Here is a 22,015-nt window from a genome sequence, read left to right as displayed (position 1 = left end):
TACTGAAGGTATATGCTGCTTTTGCCCCTTGCAGAATCCTACCATCCCCTGTCCTCATACAATCTAAAAGAAAGAACTGTGTGGGCTAGAGACTTAGTGGAGGGCTGGGGATGTAGCTTAGTGGTACAGCACTTTCCTAGCATGTGTGAAGCCCTGAATTCAATCCCTAGCACCATACACACACACACACACACACACACACACACACACACACACACACACACACAAAAGAATAGTATGCTTGTCTAGAACTTTGTAATTAGAATTTATTTCATATCATTGTTATCCATATTATTGTCTTTATCTCATTTTATAGATTATAAGATTCTAGTGATAGGAAGTCTCTTGAGGGCTTTCTATCTTTGGCAGCTAGTACAGTATCTGACACTAGAGTGTTGAAACAAAATCAGTTAAGCCTCTGGACAAGAGTTCTACAGGAGAATGATGCTAAGGACAGCTTGACAACATTTAACAAGGAGCCTCAGACAGACTACACAAATGCTACTGGCTAAGATATGCAAGCTTTCCATTCTTGAATGCTGGACTCGCTCTCCTTTTAGTATAAGTAATGTTAGGTCTGTCAAGGGCTAGTAGCCTTGGTCTCTAACCTTACTTTTATTACTTATTTCTTTTAATGTTAAAATCTCTCCTGGGACTTGGTGAATGTAGCTTTAATATTTTCACTTTATTGGCTGAGAGACTGGCAAACTTTTAAAAGAGAGCATCCAAGACATAATGAGTGGCTGGTAGCTGGTTAGGAACTAATCCAGTTAAACCAGTAGATAGAACACCATGGGGCTTCATCAGACCTGGAAAGTAGGATGTACCTAGTAAAAAAAAAGGACAGAAAGGCCAACTGGAAGTCAGAGAGCTAGGGAAAAGACTCTTTATAAGTTCAGAAAGTTAACTGGAAGGTAGAGGGTAAGTTTATAGGATGCTGTCATTTGGTAAGGGAATAATCCTCTATCTTACTAACATTCCCATTAGGCATTAGGAAAGTCCTACAGACTGGCTCTTCACATCAGTGAACATGTAATAATACCCCTTGTTTCTTTTCTGCAAATAAGTTCACATGGGTTTCTAGCTCTAATCTCTCCCATCACATTGTGACTAGAGTCTTGTCCGTTTTTATCTTCTGTGGCTTCATCACCACAAACCAACTCTGTGCATTGGCGATGTGTTGGACTTTATGTTCAATTGTCTTGTGTAGGTATCCAGTGGAAGATTTGTACTTTAAAAAACTTTCTATTATTGTTGTACTGGGGTACACTGTGACATTTAGAAAAGTTCTTACAACATATCATGTTCAATTTATACTTTTTTAATGATCAAGGAGCATCAAGTGAATAAAAGGAGCTTAAAAACAAATAAATCCTCAGGCAGTGGCTTAGTCTCAACCCTCTTTTGAAGGCTTTCACTGTATTTAAAAAATACATGTCATGTATTTACAAAATGTTTTTACAACATGTATTTACAAAATCGATGTCATTCCAGTTGTTTTTTTTATGCTATCACTGCAGTCCTATCACAGTTCTTTACGCTGTGCTGCCACCAAGTTCCTGCCTCAGTCTACACTCAAGACCCAGCTTCTTGAGGGCAGGTATGTGCCTTTACCTGACTATTCCTAATATCTGGGATAGACCTAGACCTTTAGAATTTGACAAATTAATACAGATTTTGAGTTTATTAATCAAAGGGCTACTGTTTGCTTTCTTAACAATATAATTATTTCCATCTGGCATGAGAAATATAACTAACAGAGCATTTCTAGGACTAAAATCAATACTGCCAGTAGCATTTCTGAGTTAGGACCCTCAGTTCAATTTTCCATGGGGACTTGCCCTGTGGTTTCCTGGCTCATTTGTTACTGGGGGCTGCTGTCTCCCAGACTCATAATGTAGTTCCTGTTATTTTATAGTATTAATGTGAAGGATAACTTTTTATATTGTAGGCAATTATAAATTGAGTGTAATAATTAGAAATAAATAGGACACAATAAGAGGACAAAACATTCTGAAAAAATACAATCACTGTGGAAAACTAGGATCTTTTCTTATAGATTAAGTACTTATAAATGGGATATAATTTGTATGAAATGTTTTGGAAAGTCTACTATGCTTACTATTACATTCTGATCTCAAGACCAAATACACTAAGACTATATAGACTAAATTACCTTATTATTTCATGGATAGGTTTAAATTTCTCTAAATTTATGTTTCCAAATTAAATTAACTTATAATTAAAAAATCAAATTCATTTCAAATTATTTCCTTATGCTATGAATGTTATACATACATGTATCTGAAGTCCCAGAATCTTAGACCAACTCATAGTTCACCAATATGCATTTCTCATGACTTCATGAGAATATTACACTGATAGTAATATTCTTAGGTTTTACATTTAGTTACTGCCAACTTCACATGGTGTTACAGAAGCTAGAGAGGCCATTTAGAAATGAAAAGTAGAAAGGTATATGGAGAAAATGTTTAAGAACAGGAATGACAAGAACAAGAGATTGGAGGTAGAAGATAAATAGATGACAGATACACAGACAGAGAAACAGATGGTAGATATTGGGAAGTGGGGGAAAAGGGATGAGAATGAATGACACAGAGAGAAGTTGAAGGTGGTGTGAAAGACAGGAAGGGAAAAAATAACTAAGTGAGCACATCAAGCAATCCCTCGGTACATAAGCTAGCTTCTCATCGTGTCTGAGCTCAGAACTTTATGTTCTAACATAAAGCTTTATCACGGGCCATCAGCAATTCTGTACATCCTGATATCCATCCCTGGCAGTGAAGGGGCACCTGTTGTCTAACTCAGTGAAGCTGAGCCGAGATTGCCAGTCCCACAGACCACTCTGTCCTCTGGCCCTACATGGCCTTCTCTGAGCAGTTTGTGTGGCAGACTTCTACTGCCTGCCTTTCGAGTCTTGATGGCTTCAGTAATGTCAGGCACTGTTACTGAAAATGTACTGCAACCTGATTTTAAAGTTTGGTATTTCAATTTTCATAACTTATGAAGTCTTAGTGATTTTGTTGGTTCGGTGGTGAACCTAAAAGTTTTCATTTGCACAATCATTTTTTTCTGTATTTTTTATTGGGTAATTATAAAAACAAAACTTCCTCCTCAATGGTATGAAGAGGAAATTAAACTAGTATCCCTTCACTATCAAAATATTAATCTTCTTAATATTTTAATTGAATCTATTCCCCAGTAATAACACCCACCATTTACTGAGCATTTATCTGTGCCAGGAACTGAGCCTGCAGCTTTGCATGAATCTTTTTGTAAGCCTCAAAGACAGAGTTAACACTATGATTGACATTCTGTGGATGAAGGAAAACAGGCCCAATGTGGTTCAGGAACTTGATCAAACACACAGAGTGAGTCAGGGTTAGAACCAACTTTATGAACCCATGTGTGAGCTCCAGAATTTATTCTTCAGGATTTACTAGTTATTTATCTCACTGTTTTGCTTCTGCAAGCTTGTCCAATCATAAAGACTGACCAGGGGCTGGGGATGAAGCTCAGTGGTAGAATGCATACTTAGCATGCACAAAGCTGTTTGAGTGCTAGATCTCTAGCACTCAAAAATAAAATAAAATACATTGCCCAAACTATGTCTATTATGTTTGCATATCCTTTGAGTGGAATGCCTAAAAATCTTTTTTTTTTAAATAAAGGAATATATTTGTAATAGAATTTATTTTTTGATGGGTAATCTTAACTAAAATTTTTTTCTTGTTGTTTTATTATGATAACCACTGGAGAGAGGGGAAAGCCCCTTCAACAATATCTAGTAGTATCTACTCCATTAAAATAAAGTATAAACCTAAGGAAAAGTTGTTGAATTTTTTTTTTTCAGTTCCTATATTCCTAAGACTAGGAAGTAAGATCTTTCTGTAACATGTAGACTGTATCTTTCTGGGTAAAACAAAGTTCACGTTTGTTGCAATTGTTAAAATAATGCTAGCAGGAACTGTAAGTCTCTGTTATGAAGAAAAATATACTTTATTTATTTATTTAGGTTCCTATATTTTTCAGATTAGCTAACTGTTCATCTCTTTGCTTCAGTTTGCCTGAGCAGATGAGGGATACCAAAGCTGGTAGCTATGAGATTACATTTTTGCTGAGGTTGAGGGGATAGGTTGGGAGAAATGTACACATGGACAAAGCTATTTCTCTATGAAAAAATATTGTACAAACTATGAAAATTCTTTTTTAAGTTACAGGTACATAAACTCTACTTTTTCCTTTCTTTTCACAAAGATGTAGATAATACTGTTTTACTTTATAGGCCAGATAACAGGAAAAATAAAAGAAATGAGTGCAGAATGTCTCACTTTTCTTCAAATGATGAGGAAGACAGCAAGATGTGATCTTCTTAAGTGAAAATTTCCCAAAGTCCCAAGGAAAAGGGGAAAATTACAGGCAAGCTTCAAGAACCACAAAAACTTGGGTTTTGCATTTTGTCAGAAAATCTGCACTGTTGGTAAAAGCCAGGGGAATGGCTGGCGGGACCTGACTCAGCAGAGAAAATGCCACCCACAGTCACTGACTGTTTCCGCCCCTGTTTTCTCTGGAGGCTTCCCACAGCTAGGCTGATGCCCGAGTCTCTCAGATGAGAAACTGGAGTTTTTGAAAATTGAAATTAAACAAAGTTGTGTAATGTTTAAAGAAGTTTATGATGAGGATGCTTGGCGTTCTATATGGGCTTAAAGTCAATTTTCTGTTGAATAAATAATATTAACCACATTTTAACCATCTACTAGTTTCAAAATGCCTCAAAACCACCATTACCATCATTCTGAATAGAATCTTACTTCTTTTTAAAGATCACTGTTCAAAGATGAGGGGAAACAGCACCATTAAAAGAGGAAGTAAAATAGAGTTCAAAGTCTGTTTCCATGAGGTAATGCCCGCTATTGACAAATCATCAAAGGAATCCAGTCTATACAAAGGTGAAGTATGAGGTTAAGGCAGGTGGCTGGGAGAAGTTAGACACCCTTCTCCCGCCTACTTATTGCATTACTTTATTGTTAAAGCCAAAGGATGGATAGAGATCAATTAAAGTTTGTTGATCCGTCATAGGAACTGTGCTTAGCAAAATGGAAGTTATATATCTGAGTTCATTTGCCTGCAACCTGCCAGTCTCACATTACCTGCACCCAGCTGTGAATGTAGGAGAGAGAAAGAGAGGGAGAATACAGAATAAAACTAATAATTTTGAAAGAATTTTCAGGATTATTTCTGTGTAGATGTATTTCTGCATAGCTATTATCCATTTTTTTTCCTCCAGAAGGAAATAGTTCAATTTAGTAATTAGGACCCCAGGAAAGTCAGGCTGTTTCATGTTTGGATGTTTGCAAACTGAAGGGTAGTTTCTAATGAAAAACAAATTTCTTCCCGTAATCATAATATAACCATTTGCTATCACATAATTTACTACAGTCCAGTTTTCTCTAATATAAAAAAAGTCTTTCATATTTGTAGGAACTCACTTGTGGAAAGTGCTGAAATGTTTCCCTGTACTTTCTAAGGCTGATTGCAAGTGCCTTGATCTCAGTGGCCTGACATCAGCACTACGAGTCGATTACACCTCCTATCACTAAAGCTCTTTCACCATCACAGCTCATCGTTGCTAAGTCTTCACAGTGTGAAATAGGTGTTGTTCAGAACAAGCATCAGTGGTTTAGAAATGATATCTCTTCCCTAGTAGCGATATACATTATGGAGCTGTGACTGGAATATTTAAAACACCTGTTCATCTGGAACTGGGCCAAATGTGTAATACATTAGCATGTGCTTGGCCCATGTCCAAGAGTGTGTATCGTTACTGCCATCAAAGAATACTGAAGGAGCCAGGGCAAAGATACTTAAAGTTTCACACTAGAAGCAATATAAGATATGCATATATTTTTATTGTTAACAATATCATCCTTCTAAATAGTGTTGACTGGCTAGAATTTTAATGAAGTCAATTATTTTGAGATACAGCACAGGGACACTCTCTTTCTTAGCCTTGTTAATTACTTTCATTGTCTTAAAAATCTCAACCTCTTTGCTTCCCTCCTACTCTCTTCTCCAACCTTCCTCTCTCGTTTGATCACTCCTTCTTTCTCTTTCTTACTGTCCACATGTGCTCTTCCTCGGATACACAATGGTTCAAGGAGGGCACAAGGGAATAAATTATAGCCTAACTCTGTCAGAGTTCACTAACAGAGCTTGGGTTAGCCTCTCTGTTTGACAGAGTTCTACTTTTTTTTTAAAAAAAACTTTATTTTGACATTACTTAATAGAATTGCTTTGTCATGACTAGTTTTTTCCTTTCTCTACCTTTGCCCTTACTTAAATTATGTAGAGTGAAGATCTTACATCTGAAAAATTTTGTAACTTTATTATACAAGAAATATCCATGCACTGTGTATAATAATTTACAAAATGACTTATTCTCAGTGATGACGATTAAACCCAGGGTCCTGTGCATGTTAGGCAAGTGTTCTCCCATTGAGTTACATGCCCATAAAGTGATTTTAAAAATGTAAGCACAGCATACAGAAGATTAGCATTCAAAAGGTGTGTGTGTGTGTAAATCACAGCAAAAGGTTAAAATTTTTGCTTAAATTTACATATTCAGGAAGGAGCAACAGGAAAAGAAATGACAGGTATATGAGTATCATTTGCCCCAAATGTGCTAATGACCATTTATGTACATTATATAAGTTAATTCTAATAAAAAGACAAAATATGAGATTTACTATTCTTATTGAACTATTTACAAAGCTGCATTTTAGTGCAGGTTTAGAAACTTGCCCAAGATTACAGTTTATGAAAATGGTAAAAACCAGGTTTGTTTGACTCCCCAGTTTGTGTCCTCCCTTTCTCTCACACCACACTCTCTTATGGTGATAAACCTGGGATTTCTATGACACATAGAAAACTTAAGAGCATTTATAGTTGATAGTATATATGGTACCCACAATCCTGACCTATTCATGTGGTCATTAAAACTGTACACACTGTATTAGGAACTTCTACTTTTGCTGGCTTTGATTTTGTCTTCAATTTAATCTTTCTGAGAAACTTATGTAGTTTAAAATACATTCCCTGTGGTCTCTATAATTTTGTTCTTTAGCATGGTATACAGGATAAATATTCCTCAGTAAGAGAAATGCAATGCATACATTATCAGTGTAAACTAAAATCATATGCTTATTTCAAAAACAATGTTTTATATTATAGTCAGATGTTTACAGGATGATTAAAAGTCTAAAAATACATTAGCATAGTGAAAGGTTTTGGGTTTTCTAGTACACAGGTATATATATATATATATATATATATATATATATATATATATATATATAACTTAAAAATTAAAATATTTTAGCACTTCCACTCTTTGTAACTGCATTGCTCCTATCTAGAGATAGTTAAATTTTCTAGTAGAATGTTTGTCGAGAATTATTCCTCGTTATGCTATTGCGCTGCTTTCTCACACCCATCCTATTGCATTTATTTCTATTGCAAACACTTAGAGCTCTTGATTTATAGGTCTCTTTTTTCCCAGTCTTTTTCTTGTATGGGAACATCCTACACATATCAAGCTAATATTTTTCATGCCTTTTTTGCCTTTCTTCTTGTGACTCTTCGCATAACTGGTCTTCTGAAAGGTCTGCTCCACATCCTCTTCATCAATTCATATCCATCTTTCTGAATTATAGTTTTTTTGAGTCTCAAAATGACTACTTTTCTCGACTTTTTTTAATATTCTGCTTCCTCTCAAGGATGACTTGATTACATGTATAATTATCTTCTAAATGGTCATGCTCTCCACAAAAACTTACTATGTGCAGACCATGTTTCAAGCATTTAAAAAATGTTTATTTATTTAATTCCTTCCTTTACAAATGAAGACATTAAGACACAGAGACTGTGTGTTGCCTAGGAGCATGCAACTAGTCAAGCAATGGAAATGGGCTAGTAACTCAGCCTATTTCCTAAGCCGAGGATGCCTGACACTATGCTAAGCTGCCTCTACCAAATATTTCATAGCTCTTGTTATGTTGTTTTGTCCAGTTGATTCCCATGTGTAGTTTCTACTTTAAATAGAAAGAGTTTGGTGAGGTCACAGATCATATGTTCCAAACTTCTCTCTCTCACATTGATACCAAGTTAAGTACATACTAGGAATCTGATCAATATTGCTCAAATAAAAACATCTACAGGTGAAAAGAGATGTAAAGATTTAAATACACATATTGAAAGGCCACATTTATATTTGAAGGTAAGATATAATTAAAATCCCCATGTATTATATAATAATTCACAAAATAAATCTAATCATATTGATTATCATCAATCAAATTAATTTAATTGCTATTTTATTTAATAGTTCTTAACTGTCACTATAAGCATTTGATACAAAGAACAAGAATTTCTGTTTGCCGTATGTTGGCTTCTATTATAGATAAATAATATTGTAGACATTTCAAATCCCCAAAGATTAAGAAGTAGTCAAATCAATATCAGCTAAATAATACATAAAGGATGGATACAAATTTTATAGCAAAGAAATTAATAATTAATTTACATCTGTTTACTGTAACAAAAATTTGTTGTCAGCTTTTTCTGAAGTTTAACAATGCTTGAGCCAAGACTGATAAATTATATATGAAAATAACTGTTTAAGCTAAAAATGCTACTACAATAATTGTATTATTTAATGTTTATAAATGCTACACAATCTATTATGGGTAATTCATCACCTATTCTTTTACATGAAAGTCTAGCATATATACTATAGGTTGTGCCACTATTATATCTGGCAGTATTACATTTTTTATTTCAGCAATTAAAAAAGCAAATATTTTCCACATTACAAAGGTTTTGCTGAAGTCAAAAATGAATAATATAACATCAAAGAAAATAATTTCCAAAGCTGAATTTATCCTGCATAGCACAAATGACTCAACAGGAAAATTTTGTATAGAAAGTGTGCATATAAAAAGCTTTGTCCCTGGGATATAGCTCTAAGTGGCTCACTATCTAGGTTGAAAATGGCTAGGCCGAATTGTATGTCCTATTTTTCCATGCCTGCAGTAAAGATACAATATGGGAATTCAGCTTGGTAATTACTAATACACCACACAGACACAATTACACCCTGTATGCTGCATAAAGGAATCACTTGTGGTCTGCATCCATTACAAAGAGCAGTAGGGGGCCAACATGCAAGACAACAAAATGCTTTACAAGAGGGAAGGAGACCAGAAGAGTCAATGTACACAGATACACAAGGACCTTGATTCTTCTCACAATGATTTCAGCCTCTTTCCATCAATTATACTCCTTTGTCTCAAGACTCTTATCACCAGCAGCATTACAGGAACTGAACGTAACAATTCTCAGACCCACACAACCCCGTGAACTGTGCTGACATTTCCACACCCTGTTGCTATGTTTGACCTGGTTATTCAGATTACTTAAGCAAAACAAAATGGAAAAAAAAATTACCATTGCAAAACTAACCTATATATATTTTTTTAATGGCTTACTCAGAATTCCCTTTTTTGAAACTGAAAGCCATCTTATTCTCAAAATGTTATTTTTCAAAGTAGTTTCTATTCCATTTAAAAAACTAAAAGTAAAAATCTGCTTGGATGAAAATTATAATTGTAAGAAAGAGATTAATATTGGAGGATCAGGAGGATATATTCTCAGCAAGCACGTTTCATGTCTAAAGGACCTAACTAAAATGAATCAGCTGCTCTCTTAAGCTACAATGAGTCATAGAAATAATTTTCTTTCTGTGAAAGTCTTTAAAGTTTTTTGAATTTAACTGTAAGCAGTAAGTGGGTTTTTAGTATAACAGAGTTTCCTGTTAATTATTACATGATGTACATTAGTTTACACTTTAATTTAAGAAGGTCTTTTAAAAAGCATCTTACAATTATGAATTTTTAAGACCTTAAAACGTTATTAATGGCAGTTTGTCAGGTTCTGTGAAACAAAACCTTGTCTTTCAGAAAATGTTTACAACCTACGAAAAAAAAAAAAGTGTCCTGGGGCTAAAATGTTTATTGGCACCTAGAAGTCTGAAGAGAGAGTGAGGCCTGTGGTTTTGGAGGGCACTTTATCATTGCCAGCATTCTCAAAGGTTTCTCTGAATGAGTAGGACTGGATTACTCAGCCTTCTATTCCACGCCTATTCCTCTCCATTTTCCTTGGCACGACTGAGAGCCAGGCTATTTTTAGTTAAGCAGTTTTCTATTTTTAGACAACTGCCAGTTAGAAGACATTTGTTAGGGAAAAATTTTTTTCACACACACACACACACACACACACACACACACACACACACACACACACAAAGGGAGGAGGGAAAGAAGCTTCCCTCCACATATTGTAAAGCAGCCTTCAACCTGTAACTCCAGGCACTTCAGCTGCTTTCAATCTTGGAAAAATAAAGAAAAATTCAGAGTTCAGGGTTTTAAAAATAAACCTACCCTCTGGCAAACAGACCAAAATACAACAAGCTGTTACTATGTGAAACAGTGACTACAAAAACAAAGAACATTCTCCAATGATTAAACTGCGAGAAAAGTTGAAGACCCATTAGGTTATAAGAATGTTACAAAGGCATGTAACAATTTTCCAGCCTCTCAGCCAGATGTATCATGTTTTAAAATTTTGAGGGGGAAAAAAAAATCTCATTCTTAAAGTGAAATCACAAATGTAGGATACAACTGTTAAGGTTGAATCTTTTTATCAAACTTAAAAGCAATTATATTCACTGCATTTTGCTAACACTGAATTCTATGTAATTTCTCTAGAAACTACAACCATCTGTTTACAAGAGATACCATATATTTAAAAGTCCAATGCCAATTGGGAAACCAAAATATATACTACATATATATATGCACATATATGTATATACATTCATTTAATGTGTAAATATCATCGTATTTATATATGCACATTTAGTGTTTAAATGTACATGTATTTAATGCTTTATATATTTATTCTCACTTTTATTTTACATGGTAATAAATGGTTTGCAGGATTTAGCACTTCAACTTTTTCTATTTATCATTCAAGGTTACGCTTTCATCTAAAATCTAGTATGTTTTCAGGTAATCATAGTTGTAATTACTTTTTTTGGCATTCGTTAGCCCACAACACTGTGCCCATGCCTCATTATGGCTCATGTCATTGGGTATCATAGCAACAGATGTATTGCCAGTAACCAGCACAATGCATGCCACGTGGTCTTCATGTTCATCGATATCTGCTGACTGAAAGAACAAATGCTATGTATGTTCTGTCCACTCTGGACTCCTGGCCCTGAAGGACAGTGAACATGTCATAATCACTGTAATTCTCAGGCCACTCAGCACAATGTCTTGCACATACATCTCATAAATGCACGTGGAAAAGAAAGAAAAATCAATTTATTGACTTGTTAGATCCTAATTTCTGTAAAAAACTACTTTAATCTAAAATGCTATGCTAATTATTACTATCAAATGTTATATAATCCCAAATTAAGAGTTTGCTGTTTCTTTCTCTTTTGTTAACATTTTTTTTACTCTCTGAACTTCTCCCTTGAATTTGAAAACAAACATTGAAAGTTTACAATGGGCTCTGACATCTTTTATAACCTGTGATCCTCATGACAGCCCTGTAAGGGAATTTAGGGTGAACAGTACTAACTTTGTGAAGCCTATTAAGGTTATATAATTTGTTCTAGGTTTGAGAATGAGTGTGTGATGTTGTTTGGAAAAGCCCTTGTTTATTTGATTAAACAAGAAATAAAATAAGCCTAGAACCTAATATCAAATCTTTCTTCCTTCCAAATTTGTGAGGCCTTTGAAGTTCTATTTCCAAAAAGTAAAATTTAAAAGATGAACTCTTGGGCTGTTGGAGTGCAAGTGTGGTAGAGCACTTGCCTAGCAAGCATGAGGTCCCGAGTTCAAACTCCAGTAACACACACACAAAAAAGGATGAACTCTCACAATAATGCCTCAACAATACTCTTTAGTAGACTCACTACTATACAGCTTTCTGGTGCTCCACATGAAATTAATTCAAAACAACCACAGTTAAAGAGAACCAATCTCAAAGCTGGATAAAGATAAAATTCCACACATACCTAATTCTGAAACATCAGAGGAAACTATGCATTCATGCTTTTATTGATTTTTTTTTCCCTCTTGCTGGAAAAGTTCTAAGTAGATCTTAATACTCATCTTTCCTACGCTTTCTCCATTTTCTCTTCTTCCTTGGGGCAATTCTGGGCTTACTCCATGCTCTCATCTGACTCCAAAAAAATCACATTTAACAAATATTCTGTTCTTTGGATTCAGCTTTCCTTAACGGGTCTCTCTGCCTGGGCACAGATCCGGACGCACAATAGGCATGCAATAAATGCCTGCTGCAAAAGTGAAAGATGAAATAGCAAAGTGTGACCTCTCCAGTTTAGGTGTCCTTTATTAGGCTGTATCCTCAACAGTCATGCCAGTCACCTCAATGACAGTGTTAGACTCACCAGTTTCACCATTTACTGTCCAACAGAAAGTTTCTTTGATGATGCATGGTTCTGTATTGGTGCCACCAACTACATGTGGCTATTGAATGAAGAACACTCATGAGACTGAACTAGAGAACTTTTTAAGTTTTATTTAATTTTAATTGGTGTAGTCATATATGACTAATGGCTATGTTATTAATTACTACAGATTTATTTAATTTCATCTGAAATTGTGTTCTATTATCCAAAGAGAATTCATATGACAGAAATAATTATGTTTATAATCATATTATAAATGCTAAATATATTATTTATTTACAAATGTTTACATCAAGGCTAGGGGTGTAGTTCAGTGGCACAGCACTGCCTGGCCAAGAGCAAGTCTCTGAGTTTGATTCTCAGCAATACACCCACACCCACACCCACACCCATACCCACACACACACACAATGTATATAGTAACCTTGAAAGGATCTGGATTTCTAGAATTAAAAAAGTAACAGTAAATGGGGTTGGTTTTAAATGAGTAGTTTAAATCAGGGTAATGGTAAGGCCACTTTTTCTCTATGTAATGGTTTCATAGTGATGTCATTTGCTTTATTTGTGTGCTATCTTGAAAGGTAAAGTATCTAACTCAGAAATTGAGTTACTATTATTTATTCACACATACCTACTTTTAATAGGTATGTGAGAATAAACCAAACACTCATTGTACAGTTTACTGTTGACAGTGTTTCTTATCCTAGAACAGTAGTTCTAAATAGTTACTGAGTTTATTTACTAAAACATAGATTTGATTGATATGAAGAGGCTTTCAAGATTTTAATTAACCTCCCAGCTAGTCATTAACTCTATGACCTTTAGAAATAATTGACAGAGAATTCTTTTTCTTATTCAGAACTTCTATCAGGTGTCTAGATTTCAGAGTAAAAGGATACAATGCCATTATATATTATCCATAACTGGATAATATGCCAAGTAACTACTGGTGAAATGGAATGTATTTCCAATAATCTAATCTATCCACCTACTCTGTTGTATACATGTGCACCATTTACCTAGTTACAGTCCTTGAGTTTTACTAAGTCTTGTCCATGATGTCCTTTGTTACTTTGACCCTGAGGATAGTGACAGTGGTAGATCTACCATTACTCTTCAGTACCCACAGCACTCACCCCTAACCAAGCATATCACACTTACCCCTTGAGCTTCAGTGTGGGCTCAGAATCATCCCCAATGCATACTCTGAGCAGCTACTACCAAGAGATGGCTACTCAGAGACACCATGTTCACAGCCAGGGTCACTAACTCATTGAGTAATGATGGCACTTCTTGAAGAAACGAACTCACTTGTCTTCTAGTTTCACTGAATATCACTTTTTAAGAATCTAGTTATTTGTAGATTCTAAGAATCTATTTTATGATAGTATCCTGGCCCTCAAAAAAACTATGAGGAAGAAATGATCTACAGATATACTTTCAAACCTCATGCTTGATGAAATAAATGTTTACAAAGGAAAATATTAATCTTCATTATCTGAAGTTTGATTTGCAGATCAGTATCACCTGAAAGCTTGTCAGAAATACATAATCCTGGGTCCTGCCACAGACCTACTGAATTGGAATTAGCATTTTAGGAAAACACTCCCAATAATTCTGACTGGGCCAGAGGCATCTTGACCCGTTGATTACTATTTCTAAGCCCTGGCCAAACTATCATCAGGCTACCTTATTCTTCCACAGGAATCAAAGTACTTCAGTCTGGAAGTTCTTTACTCTCCACTTGCACCACAAGCAGTATTTCTCCAAGGTTTCCTGTGCCTTTTAATTATTCTGATACAGCAGAAACATTTATTCACCTCTGGTTCACTTCGAAGATTGTTACTTTTATTATTGGAACACATTAGACTTTAAGACTGTAAATTAAAAAATTTTATTTATAATGATCAATTAATGTATTTTTTTCTATATATTAGAATATATATACACATTTATATATAATATATATATATACAAATAATGTCTACAATTGTGCCATTGTCATATTCTTCCAGGGAAGGGAAAGAGATTTGTAATTAAAAAACAAACACACAAAAACTCAAACACTAGCACTGGAATGGAAGCTGAAGTAATAAATACTCTTTTGATGAGAACAGCCATCATCTTTATTTACACTCTAGGCAGGACTCAAAATTTTTCTGAAAACTTCAGTTTTGAGTATTTCACTATATATTCAGTAATAAGTACTGAGGAAATAAGAATGTTTTACTCCCAATATTTCATTTGATACTTTTTTAAAGCTAAACAACATGATTTTTATTTAGGTGCTATCAATGGCTAGAATGTAGCCTTTGTTTCAAATGTGCAAGTTCCATACTTTGTGAAAACTATAAATATCATTAAAATTGAAAATTCTGACTCAGGCTAAATATCCTGTCCTTTACATTATTAGTTATTGGGGGAAAAAGACATGATGACTTTGGTTTGCTGTAGTTCATGAGGGTTCATGTAAAATAATAATGATAACAAAATGATAATGACTGATACTGATAAGGAAGTTATATTACTAACACGAAGCTGTATTGTGAAGCCTATTGTCTTTTCTGAAATAATTCTTTGTTGACTCTGTGCTAGCACAAATGCCAACAAGCCATTACAAATAAACACTAACAGAGATAAGAGAAATTCGGATTTACTGCCTTGTGCATACAACTTAAGTAATCTAATATGCACATTATTATTTTCTCAGCAATGAATGTTTTCTTAATAAATGAGATGTGAAGCAGTTTTCTGAGTTTATAAAACATATGCAAATTAAATAAGAGCAGATTTAAAAAACATAAATGGCTCTTCAAATTTGATGTATAAAAACCATTGCAGTATAGTTATGATAAATATGAGTATATAAAAAAACTTTTAGTCTTATTTGTTGTTTTAGACTTTGGGGAACAAATACAAATGTGATTTACAGGTATTAGAAGAAAGTAGAGTGTTTTAAAAATATATACAAACAAAAAATGGAAAATATGCAAAAAACTTTTCTTTTTTTAACAAAATCACTTTTTCACCCTTTCCTTAGAAGCCTGAACATTGAAATTTTAAATGTTTATGGAATATACTAATACTTTGTTCATTTTTCAAAGCATTTATTGAAAAGCAATTGTGTCTTATGTTTAACAGAGGACAGGGCAGGCTTACTGAGTCAGCAGGAATGACAACTATTTTTTAAAACTTTTATTAGCGTACATAAATAGTACAAGGGAATTTCACTGGGATAATTCCACAGATAAATACAGTGTGCTTTGAACAGGTTCATCACTCTATTATATTCCCTTACTTCCTTTCCCTCTTCTCCTTTTTTTAAAAAAAAAAAAAAAACAATGTTTAGTGGTTTCATTAAAAATTATTTCAATTGTGTTTTATAACACCTGAAGAGGATCTGTAATGAGCCTCAAGAATATTGTTGCTCTATAGTGAAATGACCTATTGATCTATGGTGATAGGAAAGAGTAAGTAAGGGTGGGCTTAACCTGACTGAAGCACAATATATACAGGTCTGAAATGCCAAGGAGAAACCCCTTTGGACTATTAATATACAACTTTAAAGAAAAATGATGGACAGGAGGGTAAAACAGGTCTCTTCTGGGAGTGGGTACCAGTGAGAGGGAGGAGGGCATAAGGAAAGGGTGAATGAGGGTGAATATAGTGGATGTGCTTTGTATTCATATGTGAAAATAGAATAATTGAAATCTGCTGAAATTGTTCTAAGAAAGGGGGGTGAGGAAGAGGGAGAATGATGGAGGGAACAAATCTAACCAAGATATATTGTAAGCATGAATATATACAATGTATCCCCCTGTACAACCATTATATGCCAATAAAAGTTAAATAGCAAAAGAAAGTAAAAGAATGTTATTTCTCTAAATAATTTGGTAAAGAAGTGAAGATTTTTTTTCTGGAGAAGTTATTAATTATAAAGTTAAATTCTGGACCAAAGTTGCTTCAAGTATATTTTAAAATAGTAATAAGAAAGATCTATCATCTTTCCGTTCACAAGCTTTAAGTTAAAAAAAAAAAAAACCCAAACCAAAAAACCAGCACTCATTACCCAGTTCACATGGTTACTGCTACCTGTCCATGGAGACAACTTGCAAGTGTTTTCTGACCAGACAGTGAATTTACTGATTGACTCTGTGGTTTATTGGGTTAGGGGTAAGACATGCGTTTAGCTTTACCATTAGTGTTGCGTTCCAAAATGGTATTTCTCAAAGTGTACATTTGTTTTCTGCATTCTAAAATCACAAGGCTACACAGCTCTTTACTTCTGAAATGTACTCCTAAAGTTTTATACTAAAGAGTACATTTAAGATTAATTGAAGGGTTAATCTTCGTATTAATTTGAGAAAACAATTAGTTTAAATGTCTCCTTCATTTTTTAATATAGACTAATGCCATATCATAGACCTTTTGTGATGATCAATGGGTCTGCAGCTTCCCTGTTCAGTTCAGTAGCCACTAGTCACATATGGCTTGTGAACACTTGAAATGTGGCTAGTGCTACTGAGGAACAGAACTGTACATTTTATTTAATTATAATTCATCTAAATGTGAATAGCCACATGTGGCTAGTGGCTATAATATCAGAGATCACAGGTCTAGAATGTATGTTCTTTTGATAGTGGTTTGATAAACTATCAAATTTTAATGAACTGTTTCACTAACTCTATGAAAACTTTTTTTTCTTACTTTAAACGAGTAACATTATGTATGCTAAGTGACAATTGCTTGGTTAGGTGTCTATCTCAATGTCTGTTTATTCCACTAAATATATTCTGAGGACCTTCATTCTAGCCTCGACAGCACATTACGCACTGGGGATGTGATGGTGAGCAAAATGTTTATAGTCCCTGCCCTTCAGAAGTTTAAAATCTAGTGTAGAACAAGCAAGTGGATAACAACTTCAATAGTGCTCAGATGGGGGAAAATAGAACACACAGAAATAGGGAAGAAAAGAACTTAACACAAGTTATGAGGGGGCATCAAGAATGACTTCCTAAGAAAGATAAGTAAAAGTCAAGCAAACACCTATTAAAAAAATGTAGGACAAGACATGTAGAGCTTGGAGACGATGGAGACACAAATACACTGAATGTGTCTAGAGTGTAGAATGGTAGTGGTGGTGGTGGGGAGGTTGAGCTGAGGAAATAGCAAAAGGCGAAGGCCCAGATCATGTGTTGTGTTGTCATCCACTTAAAGGAGTAAGAGTCCTTGACATGCCTTGTTGTATTTGTACTCCTGGCACACAGAAGAAATTCAACACATCTCTGTCCAGTGAATGAACAAGAATGAAAATCCACAAATCCACAAATGACCAAATAAGCGTGTGTGCATCTTCTCTTAAGGATTGGTGTAAATTATGCACCTATATGGCACACATAAAATAATTTTATATATCTATAGTTTTAGAATTATAAAATTGGAACCTATTTAATTGGTTTAGATATAATGAAAGCTTCATTAAAGTAGATGCATGTTCATCAACTCTCAACTTCTGTAACATTGAATTTGTAAAGAAGCTCATTTCCACTTATTTTCTACACTTGCTTTTCAACAGAAATTGCAATCTTCACCAGACTATATGCAGGGACAGTCAGCTTGTTGATAACCTCTAGTAGCATTGTGAAGCAATAGTTATTAAGCTATTTTAAGAAGTTTTAGTCTCAATTTAGGTTTTAATTATTATTGTGCAAGGAAGCACTTTATACAACAACCATTTTAGAGGACTCTAAACCCAGACAGAACTCAGGTGACAGAAAATAGAATTTCAGGTAAACATCATCTCTCTTGTCTCTGTCTCTGTCTCTCCTCCCTGCCCCCTCATTCCTTGCCCATTCTTGCATCCAAAAATAAGAGCCAGTAACATTCTATTGAGAATGTTGTGAATCTAAGGTTTCTTCTGCCTCTGTTACAACTATCTTTGTATTTTCCAGAGAGCAGCAAAGGGCCCTGTGTTTGCACATATAATCCATTCCACATATATCCGCTCCACATATCCACTGGATTCCCGGCCCAGACTAGCTGAGCAGCTCCACTGAGTCACTGAGGGGTGAGGGGTTCCTTGCTGGTTAGAACTCACTTAGCTAAGTGAGTTTCATGCTTAGAAAATGAGCTGGAGAGGGAGCTAGGTTTTCTCTCACTGCAAGAATCACCTAGAATGCTCTGGCAGAACACACTGGCTCTCTGAAAGTTTTGTTGAGCTGTTTAACTTACACTGTCATTTCAGTCTCTTGTGTTGTATTAATGAGGTTCTTGCTCCTTTGCCCTTCAATTGTTCCCAAGCTGATTTCTGCATGTTTTCCGTCCTTAACAAGAATGCCTTGGGCTCCAGAACCCCTTGCATAGTGCTGAGTGTAGCTGGGGCTTTGCTTAATCACCGAGAAGTCAGCAAGTAAAATAGTATCTGCATTCGTCAGCTCATACTGAAGTGCTCAACAGCCCCATCTTTCAGGATTGTAGCCCAACAGAGACTGCGGGACTTTCTTCTCTTAGGTGGCTCAGAGAAAAAGGAGTGGAGCTAGACAGGTGAAGTGATGACGAGGCAATTAGTCATACCAGCAGAATCCTTACTGAATTTCAACAGCCTCGTAAGTTAGCATTTTGGGTAAATACCCAGTGTACGAATTACAGAGTTCAATAAAATGGACTTTCTTCAAAGGAAGTGCTTTTAATACAATAACTGCTTTTGTGTTTTAACCAATGGATTAAAAACTTAACACATTTACTAAATCTGGCATATTTATATATTGTATCTAAACAGATATTCAAGCTGTACTGTAATACAATAATAAAAAAATCCTATCTCAGTCTGTCTGTTAAGTGTTTGTGCATCTTTGTGCCATTGTAACAGTAGTGCTAATTATCAAGCAAAGACATGATAATTACGCAGAGCTTTTTTTTTTTTTTTTTTTTTTCTAAAAGGAGGAATCTTTTTCAACACCCACACATTGCACAATTTCCTATGACCCTGTAATACTACTCTGGTATGGACCAGAAATTTGTAGTCTCCATGCTGGAAATCATATTGCTTCTCCCCTACCCCCAACCTTTTCTCCTTGTGAGTAAGCTTATTTTAGAAGGTTAAGGGAAAGAGGTAATGGTCCAAACAGGAAATATAAAACTAATGACCCTTCATGACACATATTACACTGCTCATTACAACTTCTTCAGTTAAATGTATTCCATTAAATTAAAACAAACAGGATTTAAAATTTTACCCAGGAGTAGTAAACTATCTTCACTTTCAACTTTATGTAAGATTCATTCTAAGAATGGATTCCTCCAGTCTCTGATGTTATCAGTTTCTTAGCCTCCAACACAATTTATGACTTACTGCAGAGTTCTTCAAATTTAGTGTGGCTAAGAATTACATGGCTGAACTCGTTACAAATGCAGCTTTCCACCCAAATCTCCTTTTCCCCACCAGGTATCTCAAGCATCCTGATTTCAATGATCAGCACTTTCACTTGAGGATAATATAAAATTTTATCAAGTTTAGAAACCCTCCCTTAAAACTCTCTCCATCATTTCTGGCATTTCTAAAATATGGAAAGGCCAGACATGTGGGGAATGATACAGTATCTTAAGCTCATAACACAGTAGGTCCACGTACTTCTGTCTCATGGAAATTATTTTCTTGGTCTTGTTAGGCAAACAAACGAATAAAATTTAAAAGTCTATCAGCTCAATACTTTCAAATAAAAGCAAAGAAATAAGAATTAATCTTAGCTGGGCACTGGTGGCTCATGCCTGTAATTCTAGCTACTCAGGAGGTAGAGATCAGAAGGATCACGATTTAAAGTCAGCCTGGGCAAATAGTTCGCAAGACCCTGTCTCGAAAAACCCTTCAAAAAGACAGGGCTAGTTGAAAGGCTCAAGGTGAAGGCCCTGCGTTCAAGCCCCAGTACTGCAAAAAAAAAAAAAAATAGCCTTTGTAAATTATACCAGGTAGGCATAAAAGGAAAATGAAAGAGGCCTATTAATATAACCAAAATTAGTATTAGATTTTTTTTTTCATAATATGGAACCAGTCTAAGCAACAGCAAGAATGACTTGTACTCTGGAAAACTGACTCTGAAACATACTTTTGAAATATTTGTTTTCTTTTAATTCTGAAAAAGTAGAGACAAACTTGGATGCCAAGAGTAGACAAATAGGTAAGAAAAATAGGCAGATGGGAACCATTCTTAATATTTCTTTCTTTTTAGTTTAGTAGCATTGCTCATGAAGGGTACTAAAAAGCAATAGCATTTAAATCGAATATGCGTCGAAAGTATTTAAAAAGTTGCAACCAAAACTCAGGCTAACCAAATGAAAACATTTCTGACTTCTACCATGACGCTTATCTATTTTTGTTGCAAGCAATGTTTTAAATCTGACTTGGCTAAAACACTGAGTTAACATTTAAGAATATACTTTCTGCCAATTTCTGATTCAGTGTGTATTAACAGTTTTCAATGCTATATAAAATGATATAATTTGGGGGAAGAACATTTGTAGGAGAATAATTGTCCTTACTTTTCCAGCAAGAATGCATTTGAAAGGAAGAATAAGTTATAAAGAAGAGACATAAAGTGAAAATTTGAAATGTAAGGTTAGAGTGAGTTCATTTTTAACTGTTTTTTTTCTTTGACTATTTAGGGAAACTATTACACATTTAAAATAAGTTTTAAATATATAATAGTTTAAAATGTAGATGAGCTGTTCTCTGGTCACAGTTTTCCAACTCTGGTGTCCTAATATAGACTGGTGAACAATGGTCACTGATGAAGGATGAGGTAATAAATTTGACTCCAGAACTTGATATATAGCAAGCACTAGATCTTACATTGTCCTTATCATTTTATCACTTTAACAAGCACTTTGAGGGGAATGAGGAGAAAGGATGGAATAACAGTTGGGGTGAAAACCCTGGATATGTCTGCGGGACTATAAACATTTTAGGAAAAAGGTATAGTGTGTGTGGTGGGGGAGTCCATACATCCCGAGGCTCTGCTGAAGCCTGGGGCTCACCAGGTTTGATCTCTCACCTCCACGATGTCTGAGTTTGTCCGGCTCTCGTGCGGCTCGTTGTACTCGGTGTACTTGAGCAGCACCTTGTCCATGTCGGTGCTGGCATACTGGAACAGCTTGTTGGTGCTGTTAAAGATGATCAGAGCAATCTCACAGTCACACAGCACACTCAGCTCGTAGGCCTTCTTCATCAACCCAAATTTCCTCTTTGTAAATGTCACCTGGAAAAAAAGAATGCAGGGGAGTTGTTTTTTCAAGAAAAACATTTATTTATGCGTGCATGAGTACATGCTGGTATCTTTACAGTACTTTTCCTCTTTGTTAAACAATGGTGTGCAGTTGTCAGCCTCGGGCACTAATGCATTTGGAGAGAAAGCAAATAAATCTAAAACTAATTTCTGG

At 35.0% G+C, this 22,015-nt stretch overlaps 1 protein-coding gene across 16 annotated transcripts in view; it reads right to left on the bottom strand.

Moving 5' to 3' along the window:
- Window positions 1–22,015, bottom strand: part of Mef2c (myocyte enhancer factor 2C) — a 163,535-nt gene that overhangs the window by 51,581 nt on the left and 89,939 nt on the right. For all 16 annotated transcript variants that reach the window (XM_074077110.1, XM_074077111.1, XM_074077108.1 and 13 more), the window contains one exon: window positions 21,631–21,834. In XM_074077110.1, the coding sequence (XP_073933211.1) occupies window positions 21,631–21,834 (204 nt within the window). The remainder of the gene's footprint in view (window positions 1–21,630; window positions 21,835–22,015) is intronic.

The sequence above is a fragment of the Castor canadensis genome, chromosome 6, assembly GCF_047511655.1.
Source record: "Castor canadensis chromosome 6, mCasCan1.hap1v2, whole genome shotgun sequence".
NCBI lineage: Eukaryota > Metazoa > Chordata > Mammalia > Rodentia > Castoridae > Castor > Castor canadensis.
Note: the sequence above shows the minus strand (reverse complement) of the source record. Positions and strands in the feature narration are given on the sequence as shown.